Genomic DNA, 17213 nt, shown 5'->3' on the forward strand with positions numbered 1-17213 from the left:
CACACGTCAGCTAAAGCCAAAATATCCCTCTATATTTCACCTGCTTGGCAGTAATGTTAGCTGACCAGACGAAGGTCTCTCCATGAATCAACGCTGATCCTAGTGTTGGCTTTTCCTGCCTTAGCCTCCTGACTGCGGCTGGAGGAAACAGGGAAGACACCGGCACCCGGTCGAGACGATAACGTTTCTCGTTGCGAAGCACTGTCACTTCACAAGACACGGGAAACCTCTGTTGGTCTGGAGGAGCTGCAGCATTTATTTCTGCACAAACGTCCACTGTACATTCACTAGATATTCTCAGAGCTACGAAGTCTTCTGCAGTGTGTAGTGTGCGCGCATGCACGTGAGGTGGAGTGAGATGTGAGTGAAGGCAAGCAGGCAGCGGAAAAGAGTGCAGCAGAGACCAGCCCTGGAGACCAAAGCTACGGTCTCCCCCACGTCCTCCGACCGTAGCCAACACTGTTTTGCAAGACGGGCTTCACTAGATATAACTTTGCGGTTTTGGTGCTTCCGTGTAGTTTGTGTTGGAGTCTTGTCTGAACAGCATAGCCACACGCGAGTGCGCATGGGACACCGACCCGGGTGATTTATACATGTAAGAAGTTACAAACAGTCGGTTTAAATTAAAAAGAAAATACCACTAATTTGTGAGGGAAATGTCTTTATTCTTTGATTTTTGGGTTGCTGGAAAAAATTTAATAAATAATTCCTGACAATGACTGATATTTTGACCTCAGGACATCTCTGTTCCACATACATGCTGAAAATCAAACATTTTTACAGTACTAATTTAGAAATTTTCCAAAGTAAAAGTCCCTAGAAGTGTAAGATTCTACTTTTTTCCTATGGTCTAGTGTTAAAAAAGTGAACAAAAATCGCAATATAAACTGGTAAAAAAAAGTTTGGAAACTGTTTGTCTAATCCGGATAAGGCCCGCGCAATAGAGAAAGTTGAAGCTGGTGTTCCGCAAAAACAAATTGAATCCTGGTTGAGGAATGGAACGCCATCCCACAGCAACGTGTGACCAGGTTGGTGACCAGCATGAGACCAGCAACTTATATAAATATATAAGTTGTTATGAACACTGTTATGTTCACCTGACAAAGTCCATAACATACAGCGGTAAGATTTAATAAAACAATGGACAGCTGTGCCACGCGTCAGATTCACGAGGAGAGGAGGTGAGGAAAGGAATCGAGGAGACACGTTAGCATAATGAGAAAAGGATCCTATGCACTTACAAAGCACTACATTCCATAGAAAAGTATTCTAGCACATTCTAGTGGTGATTTGTTGAACTACATATTAGTCAAAATTCATCAGTGGTGAAAAGGTGACATTCATTGTAAACTTGAGTTGTTTTTGTTTTGTTTTTACTATTTTCTGAAATATTCTACCATCTCAGCCCCCTCAATTAGTCTCTAGCAGAGTAGTATTACATTTCATAACAACCTGGAAACTATTAACGATGTTCTGGGAAAATGGAATATAAATACAGCAGATACAATTTCAAGATAATCACCTTATAGAAACTATAATTATATAAAACAGCATCACCAATCATGCACTTACCTGTAAGATGTACTCTCATTTTCGCATCAGTGGGTTTTCTGTGTAGAGTTCAAGAGTAGAAGTCCTTGCATTTCATTGGCTGATCCTTTCTCATTTGGCCGATGTCTCGTTACTCCATCCTGCATCATATCTTCTGAACCCGCTGTTTGCTGAGCCCCTTTCTCTGACTGTGATATAGTATGCCTCCATCTCCTCCTCCACTAATGGCCTCTTCAGTGGGGTTGGATAGAGGTAGCTTCCACTTTGCTTGGCCACTGGTTCGGGGTGTCATGGTAAAAAGTGGAAAAGGCAGACATTGGCAAAGGGAATTCCCCCTCCAGAAAACCAGTCTGACCTGTCAATTCTACATCACTTGTTTACAGTACGTGCCCACAAAAAGAAGTGGTACATTTTCTAATGCAAAGGATTTAATGCCGTAGAAACCAGGCTTGAAGATTAAAGCAAAAGCCTTCTCTATCAAGCAATACTGTCAAATTTTGAGTAGAAAATATTAATTACAAAGAGGCAAAAACTGTGAAACTTGGAAAAACGTTCTGAAAATCAATTAAGCAAATTACAAGAAACCAGTTCTGACTTTGCCTGTGATTGTGGGAGTAGTTGTGGTTGCGTCTGGCTGCATGTAGACTCTGGGCCCGCAGAACAGCACGGATCTTCTGAGCCTCCAGGGACAGAGGTCCCGAGTACAACTTGCTGCTTGACCGCTCCATCTACTCTCTGTCATAATGCCTGCTACTCTCTCTCTACCTGACGATATCTGACTCTTCAACCGTCAATGGCCTAAACAGGACAAAGGGGAGAGTTAAGTCAGCTACACACAGACCTGGTTTAAACTGGCATCTCAAAAACACATCCAACCCTCCAGAAATAGACTTCAATAATCTTGAATTAAAAAAAACTTTCACTACTAAACCTTAAAGATAACATGTTACTTTATTTATCAAGAAAAAGGAAACAAGGACATTTTTAGAACATCACAAGACAAAAAATGTAATTATTTGATTAGTTTATGTAAAAATAGTCTGAAATAAACACACTCAAATGAATCCCAATCATCACTGCTCATATACAACCAAACTGTTTTCCCAAGTTGAGTGATGTCCCAAAGATGAAGACTCAAAGGATTGAGCTCCATTTCCTACACAAACCAAGTGAAGGTGCAGATTTTGAGTCGGTTCATACTTGTACACACTGTACCAGAGCAGGGCTTACTTAGTAAGCCTCCTCCACTGAAAGCACAGTGTTCACATCAGATATCTTCAAGCTATATAACTCCCTTAGTACAGAAACTGCACATTGAGGTTGTGCTGGCTATAAGCGCTCCTCATTCATTCTCGCAGACTACTGCTGCCCTCTCTTCGCAGCCATTTTGCCCTCCAGATCTTCCACTACTTTCTGCAGCAGCCGGGCATCCAAGTGGAAGTAGATGTACAATTCCCTCTCCCGCCTAAGGAGGGCATTGCGCTCAAGCTGAAAACGCTTGGCTTTAACCACCCCCATTATTTCTTGCATTAAGTGCTGCAAACTCTGCAGCTGAGACTCTGCTTCCACAAGCTTCACCGTCAGCTCCTGTAGAGACAAAGGAAGAGAGATGAGAAATAAACAGCAACAGTCTAAGTGAGCATACATATGAATCAATCAAACATAACTAGTTGCAAATAAGGTAATTTAATTTATCAAGATAATTTTACCATCTCAAAATAACAGACATAATGTGTCAAAAGAAAGTACAATACAACACTGTTCCTGATAATACATTTTGTGTCATCATGCAGCAAAGCAGTTCCTCCTGAGAGCAATTGATCATGCAATGCTTTTATACCCAATGTGTGTCTTTTCATTAAAGGTGCTAAATGCAAGATTGGGAGCATTTCTATTGCCTCCACGGCCCGCACAGCTCTCAACATGGTGACGGCTGAGCCGGCGGCCTGCAGCTAACGTTGCTAACAACGGCAACAATGCTGACAGAGCCAACAGTGTTAACCTGAGGGGGAACCGGTGGGTGGGTGCTACGCTTTCGCAACCGATGGCGTTATCAGCTGTAACTGCCGTACGAGCGCAGTGTAGAGCGGCCGTGAGCTAGCCAGTGGGGCACGCTCACATGCACGAACATGCACTAAAAGGCATGTGCAGTCGGCTCGGCGATGTCAACAAAGCACAGATGATCGGATTACAACACACACAGAGGGAGAGTGACTTCATTCTCTGCTCAGGTAGACATTACTCCACTATATCTTTACATAGCAAATGGCTGTTTGCTGCTTTATTAATGCTCTGAATCCCATATAGAGAACCTTTAAGTACTTGACATTGTGATTTATGAGAAAAATGTGCAAAAGAAAAAAGGTATTGTGCTACCAGCTTCCCTCACCATTAGTGACGAGTAATTTAAAATTCAACTGACTCACATTAAGCAGAGCTTCTGAAATGCACTCTGTATGGTTGACCAAGATGACTGTGCATAAAATAAAAGGAAACAAACCCACCTGTGCATTGGGACAGAGCAGCTCCTGGTCAGTGATTGCCGTTGGACGTACCTGCGGCCCTAACACCAGCTGCTGGAGCTCTGTGTACATTGCCCTGTGGAGCACCTCACAGTCTCCATAAAGACGAGCAGCTGTGTAGTACTGCTCACGGCCAGCACCAGCTAGAGCATCTCGGGTCACCTGGAGGTTGCCTGCGAGGTCACGAGTAGCGTGGTCCAATGCTTCATATGTCCGAAAAGGCTCCGATCGACCATGGGCTGAATCGTGGTCAAGGATCTGGAGCAGCCTGAGGAAAGAGTTGCATACGACACTGATTAACATTACGAAATGAGACAGCCTGCATTTAAAGAAGGACAAAGAGTGTCATGGGCACAAAGCAGCCAATATAGCACCACATCATTGCTAATGTTTACATTCTATATACATTATAGACTGGAATTTTAATTGCTGTTGAAGTCTTGACCAATTTGTTGCTGTATTAACGAGGTTTACACCACGACTTATTATTTTAATAATAAATTACAATTCAATAAATGTATATATGTATTTGTCACTTTGTTTTCTTTTTACAAAGTTAAGAAAGCGATATTTAAGTCAAGCCTGATGTTTCTTTACACATAAAAGAATGATCCCAGTCACTTCCACACAGTGAGGCATACAGTTTATTAATTACACACTGGTATCGGATCGGTACTCGGTATTGGCTGATACCCAAAGCCCAGGTATCGCTATCGGTATCGGGACTGAAAAAGTTGAATCGGTGCATCCCTAATATAGCTGGAGTCTTCTTACCTGCTGAAGGCTGCATCCTTGCAGCTGATGATAGGGTTAGGCCTGGGGTTGATAGCCAGGTCAGGGTGTGCCAGGGACTCAATTCTGAGGGCTGCCGCTTCACCTTCCTTTACCAGTCTGCCATCAACTTCGCCCAGCTGTTTAAGACACGTCCTCCACCTCCTCAACTCCATCTCCTGACCCAGGAGCACCAGGTCAAACGACACCTTCTGGCGGAGTAGGTAGTCTCGTACCTAGGAGGAAAAATGTACATTTCATTTTACTAGGGCTGTTGATTCTCATTTCTACATTGTCTTACAATGATAAGTATGTGGTGGGTCCATGTCTTAAGCATGATTCTGACAATACATATGGCTGATGATCGACACAGGGATCAAACAATGACCTTTATTTGCGAATAATTCTGAATTTGCTAGATCTATTCAGTAAAAAAGGTCACTCTTAAACAAGAGGACAAAGTTATAACATTATTATGTTTGTAAGCACCTTGTATCTCATTAAAATATTTTAGAGCAAGAAATATGTATTCTCAGTATCTTAATCAGAACAGATTGATGATGGCTAACTCGGACCCGCGCGAAATACATGTTTTTACAGAAAAGTGAAATGGGTGATATCACCAACTAACCTGATCCTGTCTGGAGGTGTAGTAGTCCTGCCTGGCTAGTTGCAGAGCCAGGTCTCCCCTCACTACTGGCACATTAAGCAACCTGGCTGACTCTCTAAGGGCAGCGGGTACTGGTCCATTGAGCAGAGCCTCCAGCTCAGCCTCCACTGCCTGCAGCTCCTTCCTGGACACAACCTCACGGACATGCAGTGAGGAGGACATGGAGATGCTCTGGTAGAGTGAAGAGATAGATATGAAAGAGCGCTAGAGACAGGAAGCAAGAATAGTAATAACTGAACACACTATGAGAACTGATGCTGTTTGCAGGAGATAATAAAACACAATATACATCTGCTTGTTTTACCTTGGTATGAGAGGAATTCTCAGAGAGCCAGTCCAGTCCAGCCTTGACACTCTTTTCCTCTGCCATGGCCTGCATCAGTTGGTGCTGGGCCACAATATGAGACCACTGAAGTCTGGCCATCTCTGTCCTCCTGCGCTCCACCACTCTCTCCTCCCTCTCATTCTCTTCGTCCTCTCTATCTTCACAAGAACTGAGGTCAAGGACTTGGAAGCGCTCAGAGCAAGAAGTCTCAACAATGTCAGAGATGCCCTGGAAGAAATGCTTCTGAGTGAAGGCAGCCAGTGTTTTAGTGTTGAGTTCCTCCTGATGCAGGTAGGGGTCCAAAGGCAGCTGAGAGAGGAGGACAGCGGGGCTTTTGGAGATAGAAGGGTTTGATAGGGCCATAGGTTCTCCTTTTCCTTTTTGCTTAACCTCTGGCTGAACAGGGAGATATGAAGCAAGCTTTCTCACCTCATCTGTTAGGTTTTGTAATAGAGCATTGGTGTCGGCATTCTCAGCTCCAATGGAAGCACTGGCCTCCTTTAGCTTACATGCAGCGCTCTCCAGCTCTGAAGTTAGTCGTAGGTCAACATCCGCACGGGAGGTGGCCACAACCTGCAACCGGTTATACCGCCGTTGCTTCAGCTCTTTCTCTTTATGCAGTGCCTGGAGCTCTGCCTCCAAGTCCTCTATGGCCACATCCCCCTCAGCTGCAAACACTGAGGATGAAGATGAAGAAGAGGGCCCTAAGATGTTAGCACTGCTCCCATCCGAAGGTCCAGTGGTTTTAAGGACCTCGCCCAAGGCTGATTCATCGAGAAATGGCTTGCCGGACTTCTGTAGCTCCTGAAAAGCATGCACCTCCTCCGTGGTGAGAACATTGCTCTGGTTGAGGGTCCGACAGACAAAGCGCAAGAAGTGAAGGTTCTCAGGGGCACAGTCAAACAACCAGTCGAAGTCGGAGGCCTTCAGTGATGATGCACCAGGATAACCTAGACGGCCCACGGCCTCCACAAACTGGCCACTGTTTAACATGTTGGTTCAGCACTCTGTGGGGGACACAATGGGGATTGTGGAGGATTGGGTGAAGACCAATACAAAGAGAGTGAGAGTAAATATATAGCATAGCATATTCATGATCTCTTAAAACTAGGGATGGCCCGGGTTGATTTGCATGATTTGCATCAGGGATAATCCAGGCACTCAAAAATGTATGTTATCATTAAACCCAATTCAGATCTGCTCTTTTGCTGTTTCAGGTAATCCAAACTACTGCACTCTATTAAGACACTAAAATATTTTCCTAACATGCAACATTGTGAGAGAATGAACCACAAAGCACACAAAATAAGTAGTAGTAGTAGTAGTAGTAGTAGTATGTCAGAGCACATCGTCAGGCATCCTTAATAAGGTTATCATAATGTTCAGTTTTTTTCTACAAAAACTGAACAGAACTCATCATTATAAACATTTTAAAGATAAACTGTAATTGTGTATGTTGTAGTTGCTGTTGAATTGTATTGTGTTTCTAATATATTGTCAACACCATTCATAACAATGAGGATAGACTATATTAGAAAACACCTCTCAGTCATTTACAAAACACAATTCAACAGCATCACAAAAACAGCCTCCAGTGACCAAAGTTGAATCAACACCTCTCTAAAACAGCTTCAACAAAATCTGAACATTCATCAAAGAAAGATCTATTGCAGGGTTGTTTGAATTAGACTGGATTAGTTTTAGTCCTAGTTAGACTTTTAACTAATATGATAGATAGATAAGTAGATAGATAGATAGATAGATATGTAGAAATGTAGATAGATAGATAGATAGATATGTAGATATGTAGATAGATAGATAGATAGATAGATATGTATGTAGATATGTAGATAGATAGATAGATAGGTAGATAGATATGTAGATATGTAGATAGATAGGTAGGTAGGTAGATAGGTAGACAGATAGGTAGATATGTAGATAGATAGGTAGGTAGGTAGATAGGTAGATAGATAGGTAGATAGATATGTAGATATGTAGATAGATGGGTAGGTAGATAGATAGGTAGATAGATAGGTAGATATGTAGATAGATAGGTAGGTAGGTAGGTAGGTAGATAGGTAGATAGATAGGTAGATAGATATGTAGATATGTAGATATTTAGATAGATAGGTAGATAGATATGTAGATAGGTAGATATTTAGATAGATAGGTAGATAGATATGTAGATAGGTAGATATTTAGATAGATAGGTAGATAGATATGTAGATAGGTAGATATTTAGATAGATAGGTAGATAGATATGTAGATAGGTAGGTATTTAGATAGATAGGTAGATAGATATGTAGATAGATATGTAGATATGTAGATAGATAGGTAGATAGGTAGATAGATAGGTAGATAGATATTTAGATAGATAGATAGATAGGTAGATAGGTAGATAGGTAGATAGGTAGATAGGTAGATAGGTAGATAGGTAGATAGGTAGATAGGTAGATAGGTAGATATTTAGATAGATAGGTAGATAGATATGTAGATAGGTAGGTATTTAGATAGATAGGTAGATAGATAGATATGTAGATATTTAGATAGATAGGTATGTAGATAGGTAGGTATTTAGGTAGGTATTTAGATAGATAGGTAGATAGATATGTAGATAGGTAGATATTTAGATAGATAGGTAGATAGATATGTAGATATTTAGATAGATAGGTAGATAGATATGTAGATAGGTAGGTAAGTAGATAGATAGATAGATAGATAGATAGATAGTAACTTTATTGATCCCGAGGGAAATTCAAGTTTCCAGCATCACAATTCCATAGTGCAAAACATGTTAGTAAAAAGGCAGTAAAAAATTAGTAGTGCAAAGTACAAAGTACAATAGAATATACCAGATATAAAAATACAAGGAGATGAAGAAAACTGTTAAACCTGAATATAGAGCAGGGTAACAGCTGTGATGTAACTAAACCCCCGATCCGTTCAAGGCCTATGGAAGGAGGCTGGGACACGGGTCTTGAAAATGGGGTGCAGCGCATGCGCAGTGTAATTCAAGCTGCGTTACGATTGTCTCAATTTCGACGAGTGCAGGCCAGATTATACTGCGCATGCGCAATACATCCAGTAGCTATGACGCGTGTCTGATCCTCCTTCAATAAGCCTTGGCTAATAGCTAGAAAGCAGTTAGTAAGCTAACTACCATGGCTCTTGACAGCTGTGTCAAAAGCAAATGTGTTCGTAAACTATCTTAACAACAAAAGTCAAATTTGTAACACAACTATCACTCCATTACTTACAATTTTATTGTTGAAATAACGTCTTGTTAGCATCCCGTCCTAGCCATGGTGCTAGCCTGCTCCCCTCGCGCCAAACATCCAAACTGACCGACGTCAACGTGTAGTGACGAGGTGAGGTGACGTCCTCCGTCATTACGTTAGAGGCTGCGTAACCAATCAAATTGGAGGATTGAAGCATGACTTCTCTCCTCCCAAGCTTTCAACCAGCTTTCAACTAGTGATGTGTTGGTAGCGAACGAGCCGGTTCTTTGAGCTGGCTCTTTTAAGTGAACGATAAGATCCGGCTCCTGTCCTAGAGCCGTTTTTTTTTTATTATTAATTCAAGGCAGAATGATAGAATGATCTTCTCCGCGCCACGGGCACTCCATGACTGACTGTGCCTGAATGTTGTGTTATTGACGTCCATGCGATCAATCAGGTGATGACAGACAAGGATCATAACATCAAGCAGGGAGGGGCGGGGTGCGCGGTAAATGGACTTGCATTTATATAGCGCCTTTCTAGTCTTCGACTACTCAAAGCGCTTTTACACTACATTTCAGCATTCACACGAACATTAATACACTGATGGCAGAGACTGCTAAGGTGCCAACTTTACCCATCAGGATTTAATCTAAATACTCATTCACACACAGATCAAGGACACATAGACATGTGACCCGGAGCAGCCGGGGATCGAACCACCGACCTTCCGATTAGGTGGACAACCTGCTCTACCCACTGAGCCACAACGATGAGGGTCCACAGGTTTACAGGTACAGAGCACTATGAAGAGGAGGAGAGAAAGAGAGAGGGGAGTGTGATGCGCGAATAGCAGACAAGATGAGGGACAGTCAGAAACGAAGCAGCATGTAAAATTACGATATTCTGGAAATTATAAGGTTTAGAATAATTATATTGAATAATTTAAGTGATATATCTGCACACATACTAATCATAGGTCAAAACAAGTAAAGCTAAATTTGGCTGAATTATAAAAGGCAGAAGTGGTAAAAAATGAAGAGCCGTTTGGGAGCCGAAAGAACCGGCTCTTCTTGGTGAGCTGAGCCAAATGATCTGGCTCACTATAAAGAGACGGAATTCCCATCGCTACTTTCAACAACCCTCTGCTGCCCGCTCCCTCTCCTCACTCTGAGTTCACGACGTCTGCCTGTTCTTTGTGTACAACGACAGCTGGTAAGTCATACGGATAACTCTGATAGGGATGTATTCTAGTACAACATGCTCATACAGAGCTAGATTAACCTGCTAATATAGGAGAGGGGGCATCAGTAAACATAAGGGAGACTGGCAGCCCACAGCAGGAAGTTCACCTCTCACTTCTGCTGTTAACTATGATATCCAGTAGTTATATTTATATCATCACATCCTACACATGTACTCACTGTCTCCTTCTTTAACCGTATTAATAATGTAACCATTGTTTTCCAGAAAGAAATATAGTATAGTATAATCAGAAAATGTTAGACTTGCTTCTTCCTGTTTTTTAAATGTGTGTGTTTGTGTGTGTACAGGCATGAATACATTCCTTTTTAATTACTGCTTTGCATAGCAAATTTTGAATGTACCTTAACAATGCACATACTGTTGTCATACAGTACTGCATTTAAGGAGAACCTTCAAATTTCAGCAATAACTTCACTTTGTTCTGCTTTAATAAGAAGGAATAAGATTTGAGTTTCAAGTTTATTTGTCAGATTTCACCCTGGCTCTCTCTCAGCCCTTAAAATCTATAAATAGTTGATTTAGTTTGACCCACAGTATCTCCACAAGTTAGTTTCACATATTGAGTTGTCTTTCTGAATGTTTCACCTTCATAATTCGATTTAATGAATAAGTTATTATAGCTTTCACTTGAATTCCCACATTAGTAACTGTGTAGTACATCTAACTTGTTTTTTGTACAGCACCAGAAATGAAATCGTGCTGCACCAAATTGTCACTGTCAGTCTAATTTCAAACAACTGCTCTATCTCTCACAGCTGCATCATGGTCCAAGCCAAGAAGTGGATCCTGACCAAGCACTTTGACGGCTTCCCGAAGGACAGCGACTTTGAGCTCAAGGTGGAAGAGCTCCCTGCGCCCAAAGATGGGGGTTAGATGATTTTTTTTATCTCTTTTATTCTCTCTACTTAAGCTTGAAGAGGAGTGCACACTATGTGTCCTCATATTGCCTCAAACATTAAACACGAAGCTCTTCAAATGAGTCGGTATTCCCCTTGATTGAGTCACGTACCAAAGAAGAAAAACGTCGGTTCAAGTGTACACATGTTTTGATGTTTCTTGTTTCAGAGGTGCTTTTGGAAGCGGTGTTTCTCAGTGTCGACCCATACATGAGGTGAGTGGAGAGCAGGGGGGTGTGCATCTGAGAAAAATCTTCTGAATTATTCATTAATCTGAAAATGCATATATATAATGTACGTATGTATTGTAATGCACCGTTTGTCTCTCCAGGCCGTTCAGCAGGTTTCGCATGAATGAAGGCGATGTGATGATTGGAACTCAAGTGGCCAAGTAAAGAACACACACACACACACACACACACACACACACACAGAGGAATATCTTTACCTTGCATGCCCTGATGTTTAAACAGAACCAGTACTGCACCTGCTATTAATTACTGAAGCCTTTGATTCAAAGCAATTTGAATGTTGCAGACAATTTGAAATGTTCTTGGCTGATTGTTCAGACGCTCAGTCTGTTTCAGTGGGAATGTTTTTGACGATAAACATGCAGAATAAATTACTCTGTGACCAAACTTCTCCAAACAATCTCAAAATAATCTGTTTGAAACGCACGTTGTGTGTTTTCTTTACTCTGTTGTGAATCAAAGTGCGTAACAAAAACTCCTCTGCCACATGTTTTGACATAATACAGTTGTCTAGGATACCACAACACACTTTTGTGTGTGTCTGCCATCCATATGGCTTTAGAAGACTTACAAGGACTGAAGTTGGACCAGGTGAGACTCAACTTGATTAACAGATTCTGCTTTGTTTTTTCTGTAGGGTGATTCAAAGTAATAACCCAGCATTTCCCGTGGGAAGCCATGTTGTTAGTCCTTGTGGCTGGAGAACCCACATGGTCTGTGATGGGACCGACCTCGTTCTTGTCATGGCTGACTGGCCGCAGGACGTCTCGTTGTCCCTGGCTCTGGGTGGCATCGGCATGCCAGGGTAAGACGGATGTTGGGTTGCCTCTATGGGTAGAAATTGAATGCAGAGGAGTTATATCTGGCACCTCAAAAACAATTTACTGTGACTTGTTCTTCCAGCTTTTACAACAGTTTGCTGGACATGAAGCCGCGTTTGAGCTGAAAACATTCTGGTTCAGTAAATATTAGTTCACTAACTAAGACCACGGCAATAATGATATGGGTTTAGAATAGCTTATTGAAGATTGGAGGGCTCTGATTTTTACAGAGCCCTCAATGGTTCCTGTGTTCCGACGATATATTCTGAGGACGTGAAAACTGAGTCAAGGAGAAGTGAATGGCTCAGGTGCGCTTAAATACTTTTGTGCGGGAATGGGATGTGTTCCAGGCACGGTCTTTGTTCCTGAACTTAGACATACAATTTCATTTATAGATGCAAGACCGGATATACAGGAAGTCAGCTATCAGTGTAAATAGGAGTGGGATAAGAAACGCTGCTTGGTAGCCAAAAGTAGAAGGAAGGCTTGGCTACTCCTACGTGTGAACTTTTATGCAGAAAGCGAATACCTCCCTGAGTAAATGTTCGATAAGACTTCTACTGTAATCTGGAAAAAGTATTTCTATTTCCCTGCTGTTGAAGCTGCAGTGGGCAGAAATGGAGCAAATATGATTAAAAAAAAATATATTTTTATAAAACGGTCACTATATCCTGACAGTAGTGCATGAGACAAGTAATCTAAAACAAAATGATGTGTCCTCTGGTGCTCCTAATGGCATCTGCAAGATTTCACAGTCCGGAGGAAAACAACCAATCATAGCCAAGCTGGAGTCTTGCCGTCTCTGAGCAGCTCTCAATCACTCGCGACTCTGATCAAATGTTCAAACTAGGCAGCACTGATCAAATATGAATCAATATTCTGTTACTGTAATGCCTATTTCTCACCTCGTTTGACCGTTTGATCGGAGTTTGTGAGCGATTGACAGCTGCCTCTGTTGAATGAACGGCCAATAGGAACGCTCTCTCTGAAATGACCTGTGATTGGTCAAAAAAATATTTTTTAAATTCTGAAAACAGAGCCATGAGAAGGTGCAGAAGTCTAGTTATCTCTCAGACTTGAATTACAATATACTGAAAGGTTATTATGGATTATTTTGCCCAATGATGCCAGAAACTTTCTACCTACTGCCGCTTTAAAGGGAGCAAGCTGTTTCTCTTAGTATAGCAGAACAGCTGAGTTTTGTCTCTCTTTGAGCAAATAAACATGTCCGGCTGGCGAGCTGAAGTCATTTTATAAACACTGATAACCTTGGTATGGAAGCACTTACAAAGAGTTTACATTACAAAGATCGAAGAGGCTCGTTGGATTTGACTCTTTCTCTTCCTCTGCAGACTGACGGCTCTGTACGGGATAGAAGAAGTGTTGGGGCTCCAGAAGGGTGAGACCCTGCTGGTGAATGCTGCAGCGGGGGCGGTGGGCTCCGTGGTCGGCCAGATTGCCAAGATCAAGGGCTGTAAGGTGGTGGGTTCAGCAGGGTCTGATGCCAAGGTGGCTTTCCTCAAAGAACTGGGCTTCGACGAGGCCTTCAACTACAAGACTATTGGCTCCCTGGAGGAGGCGCTGAAGAAGGCTTCTCCAGACGGATACGACTGCTTCTTTGAAAATGTAAGCCACACTGTAAAAAAAAAACATTTTTTTTTACATTTCTTTTCAAGAAATCTTACATTTGTTGTCAGTATTTCAAAATGACAGAATTTTTTTTTTAAAAATGACATGTTTCATTTGTGATTTATATGTAAATGGTCTTAGATTTACAGGATTTTTTGTAATCACAGGCGTCCCTGCGTCACACACAAAAAAAACATTAGAGGTGTAGCTCCAAGCCTGTAAAGTGTCCTTGAGCACTTCCCATTTAAACTCCCCTTCTTTCCCCGTTTGGCAAATCAAGCCTTCCTGCTTACTCTGAACAGTGTGGGCTGAATGTTTAAAACCTTCATTATTGCTATTGTGGTTTAACTGACCTTTCTTCTTCTTTTTAGGTGGGAGGCCCTTTTTCAAGTGTCGCCTTGCAACAGATGAAGAACTTTGGAAGAATAGCCGTGTGCGGAGCTATTTCCACCTACAATGACACCACGCCCCAAACAGGTGTGTGTACTTTAATTTTCTACATCAATAATCCTGCTTATTTTTCTGCTTTTAACTTGATACCTGCTTGTGATGGAAACTGTAAGTTATTCACCCTTTTACAACTTCACATGTTCAGATGATTTTATTTTATTTTTTCACTAGAGGGCGACATTGTGTTGCTGAAATATTGGAAGAGATGAATAAACAGACAAACTTTGCCTTGACAGAATTGTTTCCTTTGGACCACCATTGATTTTTTCTCAAACCATCTCTCTCTCTCTCTCTCTCTCTCTCTCTCTCTCTCTTAGGCCCGTACCCCCAAATGACCATGATCGTCAAGCAGCTTAAGATGGAGGGCTTTATGCAGAGCAGGTGGAAGCACAAGCAGCCTGAGTCCCTCAAGAGGCTGATGGGATGGTTGAAAGAGGTTAGTGACTGAAAACTATTCATTATGATGCTGGATATAATTCAAAATTTTTGTGTGTGCATCTACAGTAAAGATTTAATCTCGATTGGTAGGGTTGCCCATGTTTCTGCTTCAGTGTAATTTATTTATTGTGCATCTGCAGGGCAAACTGCAGTGTCGGGAACACATCACAAAAGGCTTTGAAAAGATGCCAGCTGCATTCATGGGGATGCTGCAGGGAGAAAACGTCGGCAAGGCTACCGTCGCAGTCTGATGTGGATCTTTGTAGAAGAATCAGTATTATAATAACAGAGGCATTGTTACAGAATTCATACACGAAGACTGTACATATTAACATGATGTTCATAACCAAAAAATGTGATTTATAATTTGAAACTGGACTATTCTTCTAGGTTTTCATTCATGGTAAGATACTTTTTTGTAATGCATTTAAAGAATAAAGACAAAATAAAACAAATGGACTTACTTAGTTACTTTAAAGAATCAGGATTGGAGACACAAATGTGAGCAAACCAGTAGCACTTACTGACAAATTTTAACAAATTTTCTAGGTTTTGACCACCGTCCAAACAATTCATATTTTATTCTCTGTAACGTTATTAACCATGGGCTTCGTATTTAGTAGGAGCCTTTGTTTTTCCAAATTTTCTATCATATATTTGTCACTTATGCATTGGGCTTTATATGGCAGACTGTGAGTATCTATACAGTATAAATCTGTTATTCATTTATGCATATGCTGCATTTAGGGCCTGAGGAGAACAGGGGGGGGGCGAGCTATTGAAGATGTGTGCTTTCAATCCTAATAGGAGTGGAGTCTAGATAATAGAGCAGGCACTGTTCGCCTCCTGCAGCTTTTTGTTTGATCAGAAAATAGACACTCATTTGAATTTCGAGCCCCAGCTCCATGGTTACATAGGATGCTGTTAGTCCAGTAGAATAGCACAAGGTTTACCAACTTTGGTGTAGAAGTGTGGAGTTTTTTATGCCTTATACTGACCCCATAGACCAATCCCAAAATTGCATTTGTGTCATTACTGGTTGAGGGATAGACTCTGGGGGCCACACCCCACCTGGGGAAAATACAGTAGAGGCACTATATCGGGATTTTACCAAAGTGGACAAGATTAACTGTTAAGAAGAAATCCTTAAAATCTAGTTTCTGGAAATCTAAAACTATCAAAAAGAGTGGGTTCAGTTTTATGAATTTAGTTGGTGTAAAGGCAACATAAGTCACTTCGTCATTGGATGGTTTCCTTAATACATGTCCAAGCCATCTCCATCTTCTTCTTATCAATATTGTTTCCATGTCCAAGCACCCTGTCGTTTTGTGTAGTTCATGGTTTGTAATCTTCCTAGGCCAGAATATCCTCATGATCTTTCTGTATTGTGAAAGCTGGAAAGCTATGTCTCTTTCAGTCATTCTCCAGCACTCAGCACCATAATAATAATAATAATAATCTTTATTTGTATAGCACCTTTCTAAACATAGTTTCAAAGTGCTTGCACAGATACAAATAGACAAAAATAAAAACAACAATAAAAGAACAAAACATAAAGACCAAATAATGAGAAAACTAAAACCCGTAACCAGTGGTATCAAAACAATAACTTACTACACATAAGCCAAAAGCGGATATAGAAAGAAAGATAGAACACAGTTGTTGTATAACTTTATCTTGGTGTTTCTAGTTATATGTGTCGACTTCCAGATGTTTCCATGTCTTAGAAATGCTTAGAAATGTCTATTTATATTCTATAAATTATTATTATTATTAAGCTGTGACTTATGTTAACGTAAGTTATGTTAACATAAGTCACAGAGAGAGAATGGAAATTAAAAAAAAATAATAATAATAATTTATAGAATATATATTGAAATTAAGGGAAATACTTCAATACTAATGTAGACATGTTTGGAAATAGCTACGCAATTGACGTAATGACGCACGTCACGTACACAGCGTCATTACTAGTCGTTTACGGTAAACCAAGAATCTGTCAAGTCATTGTGACTTGTAATTAATGTTTAACTCATACAAAGGAAATAGGATATGCATATATATTTTCTATTTCTGTTGTTTAACCTCTTTCCTTGCCATTATTAAAATAATAATAAGATATAGATAAGGTTTCTCTATCATCTGTTCATCAAAACCGTCACAATCCGTTAAAAACCATCGTGTCAAAACCGGAAACAAATATGACGTCACTAACAACCTTCAAAATAAACGTCCTTATTAGAAAATAAGTTTTTATTGGACTTTATTAGTTGTAACTCACAGAAGACATTCCACAAATGTGTACCATGATCTGCAAATATATCACTATACACAAACATGTATTTTTGAATTTGTGTTGTGTAAAGTCACATCCACAAAAATAAATAAAGGGCGATTTGCAAATA

The 17213-nt window shown here is 40.8% G+C and overlaps 3 protein-coding genes across 5 annotated transcripts in view; 1 reads left to right on the forward strand and 2 right to left on the reverse strand.

Moving 5' to 3' along the window:
- poln (polymerase (DNA directed) nu) overlaps nucleotides 1–2328 on the reverse strand; it is a 94858-nt gene extending 92530 nt beyond the window's left edge. Inside the window, exon 1 of the mRNA XM_037757832.1 lies at nucleotides 2147–2328. Coding sequence (XP_037613760.1) covers nucleotides 2147–2279 — 133 coding nt within the window. The 5' untranslated portion in view covers nucleotides 2280–2328. The remainder of the gene's footprint in view (nucleotides 1–2146) is intronic.
- A 155-nt stretch (nucleotides 2329–2483) lies between these two features.
- haus3 (HAUS augmin-like complex, subunit 3) lies at nucleotides 2484–9257 on the reverse strand. 3 transcript variants are annotated; one of them, XM_037757842.1, is made up of 6 exons: nucleotides 9097–9257; nucleotides 5819–6846; nucleotides 5476–5718; nucleotides 4848–5080; nucleotides 4107–4341; nucleotides 2484–3138 (listed from the first exon to the last, which is right to left on the reverse strand). In XM_037757842.1, exons 2-6 carry the CDS (start codon nucleotides 6830–6832, stop codon nucleotides 2911–2913), a joined length of 1953 nt encoding a protein of 650 aa, XP_037613770.1. In that variant the 5' UTR covers nucleotides 6833–6846; nucleotides 9097–9257; the 3' UTR covers nucleotides 2484–2910. The 3 variants fall into 3 exon arrangements, with proteins under 3 accessions (XP_037613770.1, XP_037613768.1, XP_037613769.1); XM_037757840.1 differs by having other exon boundaries at nucleotides 4056–4341; XM_037757841.1 differs by having other exon boundaries at nucleotides 4056–4341; nucleotides 5476–5685; nucleotides 9097–9255.
- Nucleotides 9258–10152: 895 nt separating this feature from the next.
- Nucleotides 10153–15263, forward strand: LOC119481231 (prostaglandin reductase 1-like). The gene is made up of 9 exons (XM_037757994.1): nucleotides 10153–10272; nucleotides 11079–11191; nucleotides 11389–11434; nucleotides 11551–11610; nucleotides 12108–12275; nucleotides 13644–13917; nucleotides 14292–14397; nucleotides 14688–14806; nucleotides 14949–15263. The coding sequence occupies exons 2-9, from the start codon at nucleotides 11086–11088 to the stop codon at nucleotides 15057–15059; spliced, it is 990 nt and encodes a 329-aa protein (XP_037613922.1). The 5' UTR covers nucleotides 10153–10272; nucleotides 11079–11085; the 3' UTR covers nucleotides 15060–15263.
- Nucleotides 15264–17213: the final 1950 nt, after the last annotated feature.

The sequence above is a fragment of the Sebastes umbrosus genome, chromosome 22 (assembly GCF_015220745.1).
Source record: "Sebastes umbrosus isolate fSebUmb1 chromosome 22, fSebUmb1.pri, whole genome shotgun sequence".
NCBI classification, from domain to species: Eukaryota; Metazoa; Chordata; class Actinopteri; order Perciformes; family Sebastidae; genus Sebastes; species Sebastes umbrosus.

Bases quoted from the DNA above. Each gene is read 5' to 3' on its own strand.
- haus3 (XM_037757840.1), bottom strand. From the start codon at position 6,832: ATGTTAAACAGTGGCCAGTTTGTGGAGGCCGTGGGCCGTCTAGGTTAT. The intron at 5,719-5,818 runs GTAAAACAAGCA...TCCTGTCTCTAG, and splicing joins AGAATTCCTCTCATACCAAG to CGCTCTTTCATATCTATCTC. The intron at 4,342-4,847 runs GTAAGAAGACTC...CTCTTTCCTCAG, and splicing joins AAGGATGCAGCCTTCAGCAG to GCTGCTCCAGATCCTTGACC.
- LOC119481231 (XM_037757994.1), top strand. From the start codon at position 11,086: ATGGTCCAAGCCAAGAAGTGGATCCTGACCAAGCACTTTGACGGCTTC. The intron at 11,435-11,550 runs GTGAGTGGAGAG...TTGTCTCTCCAG, and splicing joins AGTGTCGACCCATACATGAG to GCCGTTCAGCAGGTTTCGCA. The intron at 14,807-14,948 runs GTTAGTGACTGA...GTGCATCTGCAG, and splicing joins TGATGGGATGGTTGAAAGAG to GGCAAACTGCAGTGTCGGGA.